Below are 19,748 nucleotides of genomic sequence, written 5' to 3'. Positions count from 1 at the left end.
CGGCAACCAGATGGGAACATTGATGACTCAAGTGAAATACACTTGGCAATGACTTAGGACCAGCTCAACCCTCCACCAACCTTCAGCTCCCCAGAACTCAGGCACAACTTCAGATAACGAAGTAGTAACAGACGTTGAATTAACCAAAACAAAGTCCCCTGGTTGGAGACTTGAAGTATAAATTGAATTCAGTTACGGGAGAAAAAACCCGATAAGCTACATTTCTTGCATAACTGAGTTTGTGTTTTGAGAAATGTGTACCTATTCTAGTAACAACAGTGTTGTTGTCATTTTTCCTCATGGATAACTATTTAATAATTACTCATCAGCAGAGAGTGAGGGTTAGAGAGGAGGAGGAGGAGGAGGGAGAGGTTGGAGGAGAGGGAAGACAGAGAGAAATACTGGTCTGGAAGATTGAAGGAATGAAATGGAGAAACACGGCAGGATTTCTGGGCAGTGACAAGCTGGGACCAGTCAGCATGGTTGTGGATTTTTTCCAACCAGGTTCAGTTGGTTGGGCTCAGGGGCTCAAAAAGGAGGAAAAGGGTGAGTGCTGAAGTGGAGATGGGAGGTGGTAGTTATAAGTAATGACAAGGTCTAGAGGCTGGCCATGGGGTGGGGGTCTGAGTCCATGCCCGGCTGACAGCTGTCATTGACCACACCTGTGATGCAGAACTCGAGGAGTCTAAACAGAGGTGCCCACCCTGCTTGACCAGCTTGGCTCAGAAGTATCTGATCTGGGATTGCTGCCCCACGTGGGTGAAGCTTAAGACCCTTCTCTTCACGATTGTGACGGACCCCTTTGCAGAGCTCACAATCACCCTGTGCATTGTGGTGAACACCATCTTCATGGCCATGGAGCACTACGGCATGAGTCCCGCTTTCGAAGCCATGCTCCAGATTGGCAACATTGTGAGTGCCCTGGCAGCCACTGCCTGTGCTGTCAGAGCTGTGGGGCTCTGGGTGGGGTGGCAGCATGCCCTCATTCACTGGAGTGTTGATCTTGCTGGCTGAGAGCAGTGTGGGAGATGTGTAGACCCTGAGTGCAGGAAGTCAAGTCTGGAGGACCAGGCTGAGCTGCTGGGAATTGCTTTGGGATGAACGAGCACAGGGAAGTGGACAGAGACAGCCCTGACCTAGGGGCAGCTAGTCCCCCCTTTACAGAACTTAGGACAGCCACCTGAATTCTCAGCATTGCAGCTGCCACTACCTCGAAATGATGATAAATGCCACTTTCCCATCTAAAGACAACCTATGGACTTGCAAATTTCCTTCCAGTTTTATTGCTTTTGTGACTGCAAAGCACAGTGTCTATGGGTTTTCAATGCTGTCATTTAAGTACAGAAGGGTGGGGGAGGGAGGGGAAGATAATGAGAGAGAGGGAACCTGGGATCATGCTTGCTGTTGTCACAGAAGTGTCAGGGAGTCAGAACCTTTTTTAAAATCTGGTTCAGACAGGACTTTCCTTTAAATTTTCCTCCATAACTTTGTAGTATCATTTTCTTTGAACAAGACAAAGTCCATACTGGATTTCCCTACATGCTGAGTAAAGTGTCAGACTCAGAGGAGAACTGTCCTCAGCCTGTGCCCCACAGGAACAGTAACAATAGCCAACTGTATTTGATCACCTACTCAAGACCAGACATGGCCTCAGATGCTTCTCATGGGTTATCTCATGTTATTGTCACAAAACCCCGATATGGTAGGTACTATTATTATGCCCTTTCACAGATGGAAAAACGGAGGCACAGGAGGTTAACTAATTTGCCCAGGGTCCTAGAGGTGAGTAAGTGACAGCATCAAGATTTGAACCCAGGCCAACTGGCTCTGAAGCTCACACCTCTCAACTCTTGGGTGCTAAACCCCATCACAGGACCTGCTAGTGTGTGTGTGTGTGTGTGTGTGTGCACGCGTGTGTGTCTGTGTGTGCGTGTGTGTGTGTGCACACATGCACACAAGAAAAGCAGAAGCTGCGAAGGTCAGGGTCCTGCCTCCATGTCCACACCACTGTCCACTCCACTGCAGGTGGCTTACTAGGTCCACCAGGACCATACAGCTCTTCTAACTCCTTGTAGGCTGCAGACTTAGGTGGAAAGAGGGGTCCCAGAGGAAATGTGACTACTCTTCTCTAGAAATCTCCTCCTTTCCCAGAATCCAGGGATGTGAAAATGATGCCAGTAGGTTCTGGGATACTGTGGAGCCAGCATGCCTTACGTTTCAGCAGCACCTAGGCTAAGAAGACATATTCTATGTAAAGTTGATACGAAAAGGGGAACTGGAAAGAGAAGGGAGAGCTTATTGCCAAGAAGTCATCATAGACCCCAAAGGGTCGGATGGAAGAGACCTCTGAGCCCGCACCTTGTTTTACAGTTGGAGAAGTTGAGGCAAGAAAGACCAAAGGCCTTTACCACTGTGACAGAGCCCAGTGCCATTTTTTAAAAAGAAAGAAAGGCAGGCACTGTGTGGTGCTTATGATGAGTCAGGTGCTTTATAAGTGTTATCTCAGCGTCACAATGCGCTATGAGGTTATCACCACCCTCGCAGCACAAAAGAGAGCCTTAAGACTCAGAGAGGTTCAGTATCCTGCCCAAGGTAGCACAGGTGGGGAAGGTGGAGCCAGAGGTGACCCAGGTCTCTCTAGGGCACAGGACCTCACCGCCCCACCCCCACACCACGCTGACTTGCCTACAAAGGGCACTCAGTAGATGCTCTTTGCATCTCACAGTTGCCGTCTTGTGGCATCAGTCAAGTCCCTTAAACTCTCAGCCACTTCCTTCTCTGTAAAAGGGATATAACTACCTCTGTTTCCCAGGCTGGCGAGAAGCTCTGATGAAAACAAATGAGGGAAAAACACCTGACTCTGGTCTTTGGTTTCTTCCTTACCTGTCACCCTTCCCTGCTGGTTGTTGTGTGACCCAAGCCTGGCCCTGACCTCTCTCAATGTCAGAATTCTATTCTGTTTAAGACCATTAAAGATACTCAGAGCTGAAAGAATCTTAGAGACAATGTATTATTATTGTTCTTACTAATAGCTTTTATTGATTAATGAAGTACTGTCTGCCAGGACCTTTGCTAAGAATTGCATACGCATTATCTCACTTAAAGCCCATTATACAGATGAGGAAATTGAGGTAGAGAGGATGCACTCCTTGTCCAAGCTTATACAAGCTAGGAATGGCTGAGTTGGCATTTTTCTCTGGGTCTGTGTTGCCCCACGATCCCTGCTTTTAAACTACTGAACCAGATTGACTTCTCATTTACATAATTATATAATAATTATTATCCTAATGATTATCCACTTACTCCATGTCCAACACCATTCAAATGGAAACACTGAAGCATGGAAACACTAACATGTATTCCCTGAGCACTGGTCCAGAGATTTCTCTCTGCTGCCACACTTAGTGTTCCCATCCCCAATCCGTCAGGAGCCTGCAGATAATATAGAAACGGAATAAAAACGAGGTGAAGGGATTTGCCACTTTATAAACACGACATTTTCCCCCTGCTCTATTTGTCATTGTCCCCCGACCCCACAGACCCTGCTGAGATGGCTCCCTGTTTCTGTCCGCAGGTCTTTACTGTGTTTTTTACTGCTGAAATGGTCTTCAAAATCTTAGCGTTCGACCCCTACTATTACTTCCAGAAGAACTGGAACATCTTTGACTGCCTCATCGTCACAGTGAGCCTGATAGAGCTGGGTGCGGTCAGGAAGGGGAGCCTGACGGTGCTGCGGACCTTCCGCCTGGTAATGTACTCTCTTGGCAACTTGGGGAACCTCCACGTGGACATCCAAGGAGGCTCCCCGCTGGAAACGGACTCTGTCCTTTGGGGACCCCACCAGCCAGCTCCCTCTTCCTCTTCATTCCCTGTGGGAGGAGGCAGGGCATGGCTCCTGGGAGCCAGAGACGTGGTGCTTTGCACTTACTCAAAGTGGGGGTGTGCCCTTTCCTCTCTGGGCCTGGGTCCCCTCATCTGCACTAAGAGGAGACTTCCTAGCACCCTCTTGTTCTCTTACCAAATAACAGTAAATGATAATCATAGCAACTACTGTTTCTTGAGTTCTGACAATGCATGAAGCGCAGAGCTAAACCCTTGACATAACACATCTCATTTTATGCTTACATCACCCTGAGAGAGTTGCTTTTACTATCCCCACAGATAGATGAGGGAAACTGAGACAGAGTGGTTAAATGATGGCCCAAAGTCTCCCCGCTGCTGAGTGAGCCTCAGACCTGCATTTCAAAGCCAGGCTGCCTGACTCCAGAGCCCCAGCTCTGATCATCCTCTGATCCCCTTGGTCCCCAAATCACAGCCCCAATGTCTCACCCACCTCAAAAACTGCCTCCTACTAGCCTTCCGTCCTGGCTCTTCTCCCAACTAAGCTCCAGGACGCCTTCTGCAGGAGGGGTTCCCTTATTCTTAACAAAAGAGATGTCCCCCTGATGTCTGTGTCTGTAAGGCAAGTCACCCACCTTGTTTTATTTCTTCAAGAATATCGTGGCCCCTGCACTTCATTTTAGAATCAATTTGCCAAGTTACATACCCACATACACACAAAATTGTTGGGTTTGGGGTTTTTTTTTCTATTAGGACTGCAGTAATTTATAGATCAGTTTGGGAAGAAATATAACCTTTATGTTATGTAGTCTTCTGATCCATAAAAATGGCACACAATCTATTTATTTCAGTCTTTCAATAGTTTTATAATTTCTCCATAAGGGACTTCCTGCATATCTTTTGCTAGATTTATTCCTAGATATTCCCTAGTTCATTACGCTATTTCAGATGAAACCTCTTTTTAAATGTTCTTTTCTGGGGTTTGGGTTGTTTTTTTGGGGGTTTTTTGCTAGTATTTTGCTATTTAATATTTTTGGATCCAGATAGCTCTGTTATTAATTCTCATGATTTATCTATGCAATCTTTTAAACTTGTTAACAGAATCATATCATATGCAAATGATGAGTTTTGTTTCTTCTTTTCTAATCCTTATACCATTTGGTTCTTTTTATTACATTTCTGTGCTGGTTAGGACATCCAGTACACTGTAGAAAAGATGTGTTAATAGCACACATTTTTGCTGTTTTCCTGATCTCAAAGAAAATGCTTTCAGTATTTCAGCAAGTCTGATATTTGTGGCAGGTTTTTTAAGAAGATTTTTTAAAAAACTCCTTTATCAGTTTAGGAAGTTCTCTTTTGTTAAGAATATTAATCATGAATGGATGTTTAATTTTATCAGACAATTGTTCTGCATGATTAAGATAATCACATGATTTTCTCTAATCTGTTAAAGCAGTGAATTATACTAATTGATTTTCTAATGTTAAATAAACTTTGCATTCCTGGGATAAACCCAACTTGATCGTGATACATTTTTTATACATTGGAAGATTCAGTTTGCTAATAATTTAAAAAAATTTTTGCCTCCATATTGATGAGTAATATTTGGCCTGTAATTTTCCTTATTTGCACTGTCCTTGCTAGGTTTTAGTATCTAGGCATCAAGGTCATGCTAATCTCCATAAAAAGAAGTGAGGAATATTCCTCTTCTTCTACACCCAATCTTTGGGGAAGACTGGAGTTATTGTTTCTTGTAAGTTTGGTAGAGTTCACTAATTAAGCCATCTGGAAGTCAAGATTTTTCATTACTGATTTAATTTTCTTAATGGCTGTGAAACTACTCAGATTTTCAATTTCTCAAATTGGTTTTGGTAAGTTATATTTTTCTAAAAAACTTTCCTTCTTATCTAAATTTTTAATTTTATTGACATTAAGTTGTATATGCTATGCTGTTACATTTTAATGCTCCATATCACATGTACTTATGTTATCTTTTTCTTTCTTTAAATATAGTGATTTGTGCTTTCTTTTATCTATTTTTATTGGTCTCGCCAAAGATCGTCAATTTAATGTCTTTTCAAAGAACCATCTATTAGCTTGTTGATCCTCTCTACCTCACTGATGTTTTCTATTTCAATTAGTCCTGCATCTTATCTTAATTGCAGCTTCCATTCCACATATTTTATTCTTTACTAACTTCTTAGGATGGAATTTTCAGCCTATTTCCTTTTCCAATATATTCATTGAAGACTTCAATTTCCTTCTAAGAACTGCTTTAATATGTAGAATTTTCCTTATTTTATTTATTTATTTTTTAAATAAATTTATTTATTTATTTTCGGCTGAATTGGGTCTTTGTTGCTGGGCGCGGGCTTTCTCTAGTTGCAGCGAGTGGGGACTACTCTTCGTCGTGGTGCGCGGGCTTCTCATTGCGGTGGCTTCTCTTGTTTCAGAGCACAGGCTCTAGGCGTGCGGGCTTCAGTAGTTGTGGCTCGTGGGCTCTAGAGCGCAGGCTCAGTAGCTGTGGTGCACAGGCTTAGTTGCTCCGCGGCATGTGGGATCCTCCCGGACCAGGGCTCGAGCCCGTGTTCCCTGCATTGACAGCGGTTTCTTAACCACTGTGCCACCAGGGAAGCCCCAGAATTTTCCTTATTGTTTGGTTCTAAATATTTCCTAATTTCAAATTTGATTTATTCTTTGACTCAAAGGCTAATTAGAAGCATGGTTCTTAATTTTGAAATGTACGTGGTATTTCTAGTTATCTTTACGCCATTGAGTTCTAGCTTAATTGTATTATACTCAGAAAACATACACTGTATGATTTTAATGCTTTGAAATTTATTGATAATCTCATTTTGGCTCAGTATAGTGAAAATGTTCCTTATGCACTTGAAAAGAATGCGTTTTCTACAGTTGCAGGGTGCAATACTCTGCATATATATCCACTGGGTAGAGAAAGTTCATTGTGTAGTCCAGATATTCTATATCCCTGCTTATTTTTATCTGCTTGTTTTAGCAATTACTGAGATGGTAGTGTATAAAAATATCTTTCACTATGATTACGGCATGATGTTTCTCCTTACGGTTCTATCTGGAGGCTATGTTATTAAATGCATACATATTTTAAGTTATATCTTCCCAGTGGAGCGAAACTTTTATCAGTGAGAATTGACCTTGTTTATCCCTAGAAATGCTTTTTGCCTTAAAAATCTCTTTTGCCTGATAGTAATTAAAAAACTCTGTTTTTTTTTAGTTTGGAATTTGCCTGATATATCTTTATCTATCCTTTTACTTCCAGCCTTTGCGTATCTTTAAGGTTGTTATATGTCTACTGCAAATAGTATGCAGTCAGATTTTGGATTCTTATTCAATCCACTCTTTGTCTTCTAACCAAAGCATTTAGTCCACTTATTTTATTGTGAATACTGATATATTTGGATGTGTGTCTATCATTATATTCTCAGTTTTCTATTTGTTTCCTCTGTTCTAGCATTTTTGTTCTCTCTCTTCTTGATTTATTTTGGACTGTTTGTTTTTCCTTGTTCCATTTTCCTCCTTTATTGGTTTGGAAACTAAATACTCTGTTTTTATTCTTTGAGTGGTTACCTTAGAAATGACAGCATGTGTTGTTAACTTAAAGCCAAAAGTTAGCTAAAATCTTTACTTTTCAGGACAACTTTTTATTCCAGTTACCCCTTCCCAACTTACTATCGTGTTAATTATTTTAATTTCATCTTGTTTTTAAAAAGCTATATGACTTAATTGATGATAAATAATTCCAGATTTGCACAAACAATACTGAAAATTCAGTAGCTTAGCCCAATAAAGGTTTATTCCTCACTCATGTCATAGTCTGATGCAAGACAGTCAGCTCTAGGTGGGACTCCTTCTAGAAGTGACTGTGCCATATCTGAAGGCCTGTACAACCTTCAAAGCTTGCCTCCTGCTTGTGGAAAGATGGCAAAGTTTACACAGTCAAGGGCTTTTTTAGTCAGGGCTCGTGGTTTCTTTTGCAATACAATTCCTTCAAAACTTAGATGGTTTCAGACCTCTGTGTGTGTTATATATCCAGAGTGCTTTCTTTGACAAAGTTCTCAGTTCTGCTTTGTTTCTTTGCTCTCTTGTCCCCCTGCCTCTCTCTGCCTCAAATGGTGGCTACACCATTAATAGGATCTTTGCTAAGCTGTGCTTCATTTCATTGAAAAGTTTAACTGGTCTTGAACACATAAAGACTTAATCCCATTGCTCACTCTTTGAGATCTAAAGCAATCTACTTCCCTAAACCTTCAAGACTCTAAACTTCTGGATTATCTTATTTTATTTAAGTATAGTTGATTTGCAATGTTGTGTTAATAACTGCTGTACAGCAAAGTGACTCAGTTATACATTAAACTTCTGGATTCTATTTCCTTTTATTTCTTATCAATCAACCAAATATTCCCTGAACTCATCTCTTTCTTGTAATGTCTTGACAAACGTAACCAACTACAACTGACACATGATACTAAGGTTCTGTTTTACAGACCCTTTGCCTAGTGCTACTGGCTCATGATCTGCCCCAGAATTATTGCAGACAATCATTTTGCCCCTGCAACACAGATCAACACTTTCCAAGGATTCTTCTATCAGTTTCCTTGTTGTACACCACGTGATCACTAAGCCAGTGCCACATATCCGATGTGTTGAAATGGCTCTCTACAATATACCAATTTCTACATTACTCAAGAGAAGTACAACTAGTTGTAATGACAATCTCTAAATCTGTGAGTTAACATAATAGAGGTTTATGTTTACAGCATATTCAGTGCTGGTTGGGAATCTCTCCTGGTTTGTCTGCTCCAAGTAGTGACTCAGTGACTCAGGATGGTGTGATGTCACCACCATCTTCAATGGGTGGCCTCCATGGTGGCCATGGGAGGGGAAGAGAAAGTGCATGATGTTTTATGGCTCTGCCTGAAAGTAGTGTACATTACTTCTGTCTCCATCTCCATTCCATCAGCCAGAACCCAATAATATGACCTCAACTATTTGCAAGTAAAGCGGGCAAACAGTCTTCCTTTGTGTCTGAGAGGAGTAAAAGTGAATGGTGACCATATAGCCAGTCTCTGCCCTACCCCGTGAAACTTTACTGTTGTGTCCATTCAGTGTTTGTTTAGATTCACTCTCATACTTAGCGTTTCCTTGCTGTTTATCCATTCTTGCACATAATACGTTCCTTCTGGGATCACTTTCTTTCCGCCTGAAGTACATCATTTAGAATTTCTTTCAATGGGTGCCTTCTGGCAGTAACCTCTCTCAGTTTTATCTAAAATTTGCCGTTCAGTTTGCCCTTGTCTTTTTTTTTTTCTTTTTAATTTGGTTGTGCTGGGTCTTAGTTGCAGCAGGAGGGCTCCTTAGTTGCGGCTCGCTGGCTCCTTGGTTGTGGCATGCAAACTCTTAGTTGTGGCATGCATGTGGGATCTGGTTCCTTGACTGAGGATCGAACCCGGGCCCCCTGCATTGGGAGCACAGAGTCTTAACCACTGCGCCACCAGGGAAGTCCCATGCCCTTGTCTTGAGAGATATTTCTTATGGGATCTTGCCTTAATGGTGGGAGAAATTCCTGTTATACTGTCTACCTTAGGCAGCCCTGTGTTGTGTTTCCTGCTTGCTATGCCTCATGAGACCATTAAAACTTATGCTCAGATTCATCACTTTTGCAAATGTCTTCAGAGAAAAGCTGACTTCAGCAATCTGTTTATATCTCTGAATTCCCATAATTATTTAATTTTTGGCTAAAGAATTACTTACTTTATTGACAGATCATTAATGCACGTAAGATTTTATTATCTAGCATTTTAAGTAACTTTTTGATGGAAGGGGGAACCCAAGGGGGACCCAATATAGTCTACCATATTACTCCATCTTCTGATATTCTTCACAAGTTCAAGGCCCATTTCATCACCAAGTGGTGACCTCCTCAGTAGAGGGCAGATATTAGACTTACCTTGCATTCTATTCCAAAAGTAAAGCATCCTCATTAAAATAAGTTCCAGATTAGATCTAAGGTGAACACAGACCGCCCCCATCACAAAGAAAAATACGTATGGAGCTTCCTGCATAAGAGGATTAAACCTTGGGAGTTATTGCTGTGTTGGGTGATAAAACTGCTGCTACTGTGTCCAGCACAGCATCCCAGCTCCTTGGCCAGAGCCTGGCTCTTAGTAAGGGCTCCATAAATACCCCATGACAGCTGAGCTCACATATTTCTTTCTAACAAATTAGAGAACCACACAAATGTAGTTTTTAAATGTTTAGACATCTTTATGCATGGTGCTTTTGTTCTCCTGTGGGACTTAGCACATTTGGGTTTACAGTGAAGACTTTCTGGGTCTTTGCCTTACCTCTGCAACTAAACCATTAGTTCCATGAGGACAGGAGTCCACAGACTTCTCTTCATATACCTCACAGGCTAGTTCAGTGCTATGTATGTGCGTGGCTGGCGTCCAACAAAGTAGGTAGATTGGTTGGTCAATTAAATAAACATATGAATCCCAGGTTCATGAAATCACAGATACTTACCATTTCAGAGATGGTGGGGGCAAAAGATGTTGTCCAAGGCCTCAGGATGAGAAATGCCCCAACAGGATGGGTAGCCAATACCTCTCAAATGCAGTGGGTTGTGCCCTACCTGCAGGAAGCTAGCCTCTCTTCAGGTCAAAGGTGGGCTCTTCTCACACATTTACGAGCTCCATCATACCCCACTCCACCCCATAGAATAGATCTACATTCAGGAGGCCTGTGGCTATAGAACAGAGTACACGTCACACGACCAACACCCCAATATGAGACCCCTGACTTTGCCACAGTCATTGGAGCACATTAATAGTACATAGGGACCATAGAGGGTTGGTCATATTTTTGAGTAACTGGTGACATACGAAGAAAGGTCTTTGAAAGTAACTTCCCGGGATCAACCCATGTTAGTGGAATGAGCTACCTTGTGCTTTTTTTGTTTCTGGCCAAGACTTGAGATGAAAGGTGATGGAAGCAGCCATCAGGACCTGACACGATCTCTGTTTCTCTGCAGCTGCGGGTCTTCAAGCTGGCCAAGTCATGGCCGACCTTAAACACGCTCATCAAGATCATCGGCAACTCAATGGGGGCTCTGGGGAACCTCACCATCATCCTGGCCATCATTGTCTTCATCTTTGCTCTGGTTGGCAAGCAGCTCCTCGGGGACAACTACCGTGACAACCGGCGCAAAATCTCGGCACCCAACGAAGAATGGCCACGCTGGCACATGCACGACTTCTTCCACTCCTTCCTCATCGTCTTCCGGATCCTCTGTGGAGAGTGGATTGAGAACATGTGGGCCTGCATGGAAGTCGGCCAGAAGTCCATCTGCCTCATCCTTTTCTTGACGGTTATGGTGCTGGGCAACCTGGTGGTGAGTGCGTGGGCAATGCAGGAGACTTCCATGTTATCCTAGAAAGTTTGACATTGCACATGTCTTGCCCACATTGTACCTCCCTGACTGAAAAATCTTCACACTTTTCCAAGTTGTGTGGGACACATAAGAACTATCTGTTGGGAAGCAGCTGGAATAAGCCCATATGACAGAGCAGGAAAGACCTGATGTAGAATCCCAGCTCCACCTCTAGTAAAGTTGGGTGACCCAGCCCAAGAGACAATCTCCCAAGCTTTAATTTCCTTAAAATCAAGAAAATAGTGCTTACTCATGGGCTTACTGGGGGAACTAAATTACAGGAACAACACACACAAATTGCCTAGTGCAGTTTCTGGGCCATGGCAGGAAGTCAATAAATGGTAGCTGTTAGTTGTTGAAGGAAAATTTCCCTTCCCCATTCTAGGGTTCTCAGAAGATACTTCTTTTGGGGGGGGAAGCAGAGTTACATGGGTTCTAGCTAAGAGCAGGAGGGGAGGCACAATGGGACAAGAGGAAGGAGAGGAGCTGGATCATGGACAACATCCAATGCCATGACAATAACAAAATCCACTCTCAGGTTTGGGGGGAGCCCCTCTGGAGGCCTTTCTCCCAATTGGCCCCAGCACCCCTTCGCTGGCCCAGTCTGGCTCCTTGTCCTCAGCTTGTCTCCACTCCCTCAAGTTCTGGGTGCCTTTGCTCTCCCAGCCTTGACCAGGGTGAGGGGAGGGTGTTATTTTTAGGAACCCCTTTCTTTTTTTTTTAATTGAAGTATAGTTGATTTACAATATTGTGTTAGTTTCAGATGTACAGAATAGCGATTTAGATTTTTTCCATTATAGATGATTACAAGATGTTGAGTATAATTCCATGTGCTATACTGTAAATCCTTGTTGCTTATCTATTTTATGTATAGTAGTTTGTATCTGTTAATCCCATACTCCTAACTTATCCCTCCCCCCTACCTTTCCCCTTTGGTAACCATAAGTTTGTTTTCTATGTCTATGAGTCTGTTTCTGCTTTGTATATAAATTCATTTGTATTATTTTTTAGATTCCACATATAAGTGATATCATATAGTAATTTTCTTTCTCTGTCTGACTTATTTCAGCATTATATTCTCTAGGTCCATCCATGTTGTTGCAAATGGCAGTATTTCATTCTTTTTTATGGCTGAGTAATATTCCATTGTATATATAGACCACATCTTCTTAAGCCAGTCATCTACTGATGGGCACTTGGGTTGCTTCCATGTCTTGCAGGAGCCCCTTTCTTATTGCCCTGGAAGTCAACCAACTTGAATTCTTTTCCCATAAGAGTTTTACAGATAAGAGAAAGCTAAATCAAGAGAGGGGATGAAAAACAAATCCAGACTCTTCAAAGTCTTTCCCAACAGGGTCCCTGAGCCAGAGGTACCCTCTGCCTGCTCTCCCAAGTAGGGGGCTGGACAAAACTCCTTTCTTCCAGGCTGAGCTCCCCATCCCTGCAGTGTCACAGAGGCCCCTGACCCTGAGGCAGGAAGTTTGCCTCTCTGAGCACTTTTACATCCTCGTGCCATTTCCTCTTCACAACCACTCTGGCAGGTAGGGGGTCCCCACTCCCTGCTTAAGGGGGAAGGACATGAAGTTGGAAGCAGCGAGAAGATGTGCCCAGGATTCCAGAGTGACCAATAGAACCCAGGGTATGGCTGATGAGGGTGGTCCTGGGCAGGCCCATGCCTGCTCCTCTCTGTTGTCCCTGAATGTCCCTTTGCTCAGCAGGGGTGACCCTTCTCTATGGTGAATGTGCTTCCAAGCCTTGTCCACGTGAAGCAAGTTGCTTAGGGCATCCCCGAGACTCCTCTCAGTTGCTGTCAGAATGTCTGTTCCCCCAAGAAGGAAAGCATCTTGGGTGGGCAGGGAGAGGCCCCAGTGTGGCTGTCCTGCCACCCAGCTGCTGACCTGGTGGGCCACGGAGGGGGTCAGCTCATCGATTGAGTGATCTTCCTTTCCACGCCTTCTCTCCAGGTGCTTAACCTGTTCATTGCCCTGCTGCTGAACTCCTTCAGCACCGACAACCTCACAGCCCCAGAGGACGACGGGGAGGTGAACAACCTGCAGGTGGCCCTAGCGAGGATCCAAGTGTTAGGCCGGCGCACCAAGAAGGCCCTTTGCAGCTTCCTCAACTGGCCCTTCTTGCTCCCCCACCCCAAGGCGGAGCCCCAGCTGGTGGTGAAACTCCCACTCTCCACCTCCAAAGCTGAGAACCACATTACTGCTGACACGGCTGCGGGGAGCCCTGGAGGGCTCCTGGCTCCCAGAGGCCGCAGTGATGACCACAGTGACTTCATCACCAATCCTAACATATGGGTCTCTGTGCCCATTGCTGAGGGCGAGTCTGACCTCGATGACTTGGAGGATGATGGTGAGGAGGATGCGCAGAGCACCCAGCGGGAAGTGATCCCCCAAGGGCAGGTGAGAGTTCTCCCACGGGACAGCCACAGGAAGCAGGGAGGGGACTTAGGGCTGGAGTGACAAGGGGCAGTAGGGAAATTTTGATGAAGAGGTTTTCCAACCTCAGGACTGGCGCAGCCTTGAAGAGCCCTGGGCAAGCCCGGCATGAGACCCCTTCACATAAGGAAGCACAGGCCATGCCAAGCTTTCTGGAGGAGGTGACATTTAATCAGGGCCTGGAAGAAAGGGTCAGAATTCACCAGGCAAGCAGGGAGCAGGGGCACTCACTGCTTGAGCCCCAGGCCACTTGGAGTTGCTTGAAATTGTCTTTCATATAGCTGCCCCATTTGCTCCACCCAACCCAGGCTCTGCGCAGGAGGTGCTAATAAGATTGCTCTAAGAACAGGATGTTGTCCAAGAGCAGGGCTCGTCTCATCTTCACCAGCAGCCTAAAAAGTCCTGATCATTATGTGACTCATTCATCCAGCTTTTCCCGACAGGGGATGTCACAGGGAAATGACTCTTGTTCCTTTTGCACCAAAGAATTTGAAGCATATTTTTGGGTAATATATATATTTTTAAATGCTTTGCACAGTTCCTTTCTACCTTAAGCTGATAAATCAACCCTTGTTAACCTCTTCTCAACAACTCAGGGCATGCACGTCTCCACAATGTAGGAAGGCAGGGGTCCCTGTGGGACCCAGAGACAGAGCGCTGCTGGCCAGGCCACTAAGTGGCCTCAGACAGCTGTGCTTTGAGTCTGTAGCTCTTCCCTAGCCTCCGTCCCTTGCAGCTGTCACTGCTCTTGTGTTCCAGCAGCTGCTGTTATCAGCTGCCATATTTTACATGCCTTTGTCTGGGTGACAGCCGAGGGCAGGGCGTCACCATCCCCAGAGTAAAGGACATGAACTCTGTGACGCTGTCTCCACTCAGAGTCATTTTCAATTACTTTGGAGGTTCTTGGGGTCTCCAGAGGGCCAAGTTCACTACCACTCTGACCCCTGGACAAGTGATAATGGTCATGGTTAACATCTGTGGAGCCAAGCACTGCTTGCGAAGTGCTTCACAAGTATGAACATATTTAGTCATAAAAGTAACCAAATGAAGTAGATCTTGCCTTCTCAAGTTTGCAGATAGGAAAAATGAAAATAAGAGAGGTTAAATAACTTGCCTAATGTCACACAACTTGTAAGTAATGACGCCACATATTACACACAGATCTATCTGGCTGTATGTATGTATGTTCGTTGCATATATTAGGTCCTTGGCTCTGGCAGATGATGATTTGCAATATCTCTTCAAAGTTAGAATTGGTTAGCTGAGGGTGGGCCCAGGTACCCAAGTTGGGACTTTCTCTCACTAGCAGGAGGAGCTGCAACAAGTCGGGAGAGATGAGGACCACCTGCCACCCAGGAGCTCAGGTTCTGGAATGTCCTCTGAGGACCTGGCTCCATACCTAGGTGAGAAGTGGAAAGATGAGGCTCCTGCTCAGGGCCCTACAGAGGTAGGTATGTGAGCTTCCTGGAGAGGTTAAACAGCCAGCCGGACAATGACCAGTGGGATGGAGGGGACTGGAGGATAGGGCTGGGCGTGGGGTATTCCAGACTACACTCAACCACGGAGCCTCATGTCTCATCTTGGGAATTTTTAAAGTCCTTCCAAACCTCTGGGCTAATCAGCATGATTTCACCAGGAAGAATGAGGTTCCATAGACTGGGGGACCGAGGACCTGTTCCTCAACCTCTCTGAGCCTCCGTGTCTCCATCTGGGAAGCTGAGTGGTAATGGCTACTTGGTAGGATTCTTTTGAAACTTCAATGAGATGCTGCTTGTCAAATGTTTAGCTCCTGCCTGAAATGGAATAAGTGCCCAGAAAATGACAGCCAAGAAAAAAGGAAACAAAAGACAGTGCACAGAGAAAGTTAAGTATCTTTCAGAGCCAGCAGATAAAAGTCGGAGTTGCTGTGGGTGAGGAAGTCTTCCCTGTGACCATCTCCCACCTCCCACCCCACTTTCTGTTGTCCACACCGTCTTCTCGGGCCAAAAGCAGACTGGTGCCGGGGAGAGGCTATCTGTACTGAGTGCTGTACTGACAGACTTACATAGACTGAGCAGGAAGAAGATCTTATAAGAGGTAAAAATAAACTTGGTGGTTTCATTACAAATCTTTAAAGAAAACAAGCTACATTGAAAGAGGTATCTCTAAAGATTTAGCATCTGTAATAGCACTGTATTAAATGCAAGAATTTAACTTGACACCTAGCCACTGAGTGCCGATGGTGACAGGCACCGGGTAAGCAAAGATAAGGAAGACATAATTCATCCCAAAGTTATCAAGCCCATCAGCTTGAGGAGTGCCAGCCACTGACTCTGTGCCTTTGGCCAAGGCTGACCCAGTGGGGTGAGAGAAGAGGGTGGGATGAGAAGGGATTTGACGGCTCTGGGTGAACACCACCCTCTTGGTTCCAGTTGGGTGAGGGTTGCCATCTTCTACACGTGGAGGACATGTTTCTGCTGAGCATTCTAAGGACTCCCCTGGCGAGTTTTCTCTACTCGGTGTTTTCAGTACACTACCGCTGGGGATTGTTTTTGTTTTTGTTTTGATTTTGTCCATGACCCTGGCCAGGCAGGGAGGGTCTGACAGTGACAGATGGGGACCCACCCCACCATTTGGGTCCATTAGCCAAGCGATCAGGTTTACTAATATGAGAGCAGCTTCAGCTCCTAATTGAATTCATCTGGAGACATTATAGGGCTGAAGCTGCCAGGAGGGCAGCAGGGCCCCTGCAGCATTGCTCCATGATTAAATATTCAAGCCCAGTGAAGGCTGAGAGTCTTTATGGGTGTAATTACCGTGTCTCGGGCCATCGCCAGCCCTCCCTCAGGGGCCTGGAGGTTTAAAGCCTCACACAGCTGAACCTCTGGGGCTCTTCAGAGAGCATCACTGTTCTGGGGCTCAGCTGGCAAGGCACCGAAACAGAAGGGACGCCGTGGTGGGTCCAGCCCTGAGGGGCTCTCTCTGCATCTCGGAGCTCTGTGCCAGTTGGACCTGTGGTGACAGTGTGCAGATTCACTGGGCCCCTCAGAGAGCTGGGTTCACTGCCGGGGCTTCTGCCCTGCAGGGAGTGGACGACACGAGCTCCTCAGAAGGCAGCACCGTGGACTGCCTGGATCCTGAGGAGATCCTGAGGAAGATCCCTGAGCTGGCGGATGACCTCGATGAGCCAGATGACTGCTTCACAGAAGGTAGAGTGGCAGCCACAGACCTCCTCCATTTGACATTCATTAGGGCCAGAACCCAGCTCAACAAGCACTCATCTGGTCACCTCTGTGTCCAGGGTTCTGGCCTGGGGTCCAGGGGATACAGGCAAGCAGTGCCCCTTGCTCCTCACTCCCAAGCTTGAGGGCCCAGCATCAAACACAAATGCCAGACTCGCAGTAGCTGAGTGGTGGGATCTGCATCTCATGCCACGTCAGACATGGCAAACAGATGCTCTGCCTTCCTCATCACCCTCGAAAACACCTCACTGAGTTATAAACCAGCCCCCTTGAGGTTGAAAGGGAAAAGGTAGCCACCACCATAAACTCTTGACTTGGGACATAAAAGGACCCAGAGGAGGGCCATTATGCATCTGTGTCCCTGCATCTCCTATGTGACTCTTAAAGGCAGAACCTGCATCTTACTCTTCTTTTTCCTCAATGTTTAGAACAGTGAAGCCTGTTATATTCTCAATAGATATTTGTGCAATAAGTGAATAAACGTATAGTTCATACTATGAAAGTAAGTGTGGCCTAAATAATTAAACAAACAAACAAACCACTTAATTGAGTTTCCACTTTCACGTGACCCTGGGCTGGGCTGCCCCCAGGCCCCATTCCAGCCATGTGGAGACCTCCCAGTTCAGCACAGGCTCAAGGCATAGCCCCTCAGACACCCCCAGGCTCAGGCCCCATGTCTTGTCAAAGCTCCAGAGAGGGTGGGCTAAGGATAAGGACTATGCTATCATCTGTAGGGAGGAAGATGCTTGGGAGGAGGTGAGAGTGGGCAAGACCAGGGGTGGAGAGGGACAGCTGAAGGACACGATGGGGAGGCCGCCTGAAAGGGACCCCACTTCTCTCATATTCCAGGAAAGAATTCTTTTCCAAAATAGCGGCAAGTGGGTTTCCCTGCAGAGTGGTTTCCCTTCAGGGCTGGAGTCAAAACACGCCTCCTTTACCAGTGGGACATCACTCACCATCAGTCCCCTCTCCCCACAGGCTGCATTCGCCAGTGTCCCTTCTGCAAAGTGAACAGCTCCAAGTTTCCATGGGCCATGGGCTGGAAGGTGCGCAAGATCTGCTACCTCATTGTGGAGCACAGCTGGTTCGAGAGCTTTATCGTCTTCATGATCCTGCTCAGCAGTGGAGCGCTGGTAAGTGGAGGTAGGGGTTCCATGCCACAAAGCCCTCCAGGTGGGGTCTCCACCATCCAAAGGCCCTGGAGCTGCAGCAGTGGGCTCCCCTGATTCCTGGGCTGAAAGTCCCCAACCTGTGGCTGGAAGGCGAGCTGCAGCCCAGCACGAGGACTCCTCTTAGCAGGAGGGCATGGTAGGTGCTTGAGGGGCCCATGTCATGGCCTGTTACACCTGGCTGCTTGGATTTCAAGCAGTGAGTGTGTACATCCCACTTTATTGTTGGGGAAACTGACACTCAAAGGGTTTATGGGGCTTGTCCAAGGTTACCCAGCTTGTCAGTAGGAAAACCTAACTTTGCCTTCATTTGATCCCAAAGTCCTTGATTTTCCACCTTCGGACCTCCCAACACACTGCCCTTTTCTGAGGGCCCAGTACGAAGAGGACCATCCTTCCCTGCCCTATCAAGCCACTTGCAAGTACTGCTATCACTCACTCAAAGTGCATGGCAAATCATTACAACAGCACTTCTCAAAATTTAATCAGCCGGGGAACTTGTTAAAATGCAGATTCTGATTCAGTAGATCTAGGGTGGGACCTGAGAATTTGCATTTCCAACAAGCTCCCACGTGATGCTGACACTGGTCCACAGGCCACACTTTGAATAACAAGGCCTTACGGTCCTCTAGATTCTGAGTTAAGACACACTTCCTAAGCCCCTTGCTGGGTGTCGAGCTTTGTAGGACAAGGAAGGATGTTCTCTCTGCACCATGGCGTAGGCTCACTACACAGTCTCAACTAATCTTCCCAATGAACCAAGGTAGACGTAGACACAGGAAGGGACTCATCCTTGGCTGTCCACATTTTATGGATGAGGATGTCACAGCCCAAAGACACGGAGGGACTTGCCCAGGCTCCCAGCTCATTAGTTAAAGGGAGGACTAGCACCCCACTCTCTTGATTCATGGTTCCCAGTGTTTCCACTTGTCTTGCTCCCTGTGTGCCATTTACTCCCAGAAAACAATCTACTGACCATCTGGGCACCCACTTAAATGCCATATTTCCCAGGAAGGGAGCCCAAACTGCTCAGGGTGTTGTCTCAGCCTTAGGGAGGAGCAAAGGCAGGTGAGAAGGTTTGATCTGAGAGGTGGAAGGAGAGCTAGGCCAGCAAGGGCACAAAGCTGAGGGAGAAGAGTCTCACGGAGCAGACTGGCCTGCCATCTTGGAGAGGGGGTGGCAGCATCTGATGGTGCCCACTGCCCTGGCACAGGGTGGTGACGGCCCCCCTAGAATAGCAGTCTCAGCACAGTCCTGAGTGCAGAGGCCACACTGCAGGGCAAAGGGAGGCTGGGCAGTGCATTCTCCACACCTGCCCTTCCCTCTATCCTGCAAATGATAACCTCAATCATTTGATGAGGACTAAGTGCTTTCTTCATCACCGCCTTCCCTTATCTCTCTACTCCCCTTCTCCACACACCCCTGCTGCTCTCCTGCCCTCCCCTCCCGGCAGGGAGCTCACATCCTAAACCAGCTGCTGGCCCCACCCCAGTGCTCTCCCTCCCCTCCCCATCTCCTTCCCCAAGGGACTGAACTGGCTGGCACCAAATTTAGTCTTCCTTATGCTTTTACTTTGAGTACATTTTAAAAAAAATAGCATGAG

At 46.0% G+C, this 19,748-nt stretch overlaps 1 protein-coding gene across 6 annotated transcripts in view; it reads left to right on the top strand.

Moving 5' to 3' along the window:
* SCN10A (sodium voltage-gated channel alpha subunit 10) overlaps positions 1 to 19,748 on the top strand; it is a 99,032-nt gene that overhangs the window by 30,223 nt on the left and 49,061 nt on the right. For all 6 annotated transcript variants that reach the window (XR_014232869.1, XR_014232870.1, XR_014232871.1 and 3 more), the window contains exons 11-17: positions 674 to 912; positions 3,575 to 3,748; positions 10,910 to 11,269; positions 13,273 to 13,719; positions 15,062 to 15,202; positions 16,820 to 16,943; positions 17,955 to 18,109. Coding sequence is in view for 2 of the 6 variants with exons in the window: in XM_082348294.1 (XP_082204420.1) it covers positions 674 to 912; positions 3,575 to 3,748; positions 10,910 to 11,269; positions 13,273 to 13,719; positions 15,062 to 15,202; positions 16,820 to 16,943; positions 17,955 to 18,109 (1,640 nt within the window). In the remaining 4 variants the exon portion in view is untranslated. The remainder of the gene's footprint in view (positions 1 to 673; positions 913 to 3,574; positions 3,749 to 10,909; positions 11,270 to 13,272; positions 13,720 to 15,061; positions 15,203 to 16,819; positions 16,944 to 17,954; positions 18,110 to 19,748) is intronic.

Source organism: Balaenoptera borealis (genome assembly GCF_965194805.1).
Source record: "Balaenoptera borealis genome assembly, chromosome: 12".
Lineage (NCBI taxonomy): Eukaryota > Metazoa > Chordata > Mammalia > Artiodactyla > Balaenopteridae > Balaenoptera > Balaenoptera borealis.
The sequence above is the reverse complement of the archived record's forward strand: the minus strand, read 5'-3'. Positions and strand labels throughout refer to the sequence as shown.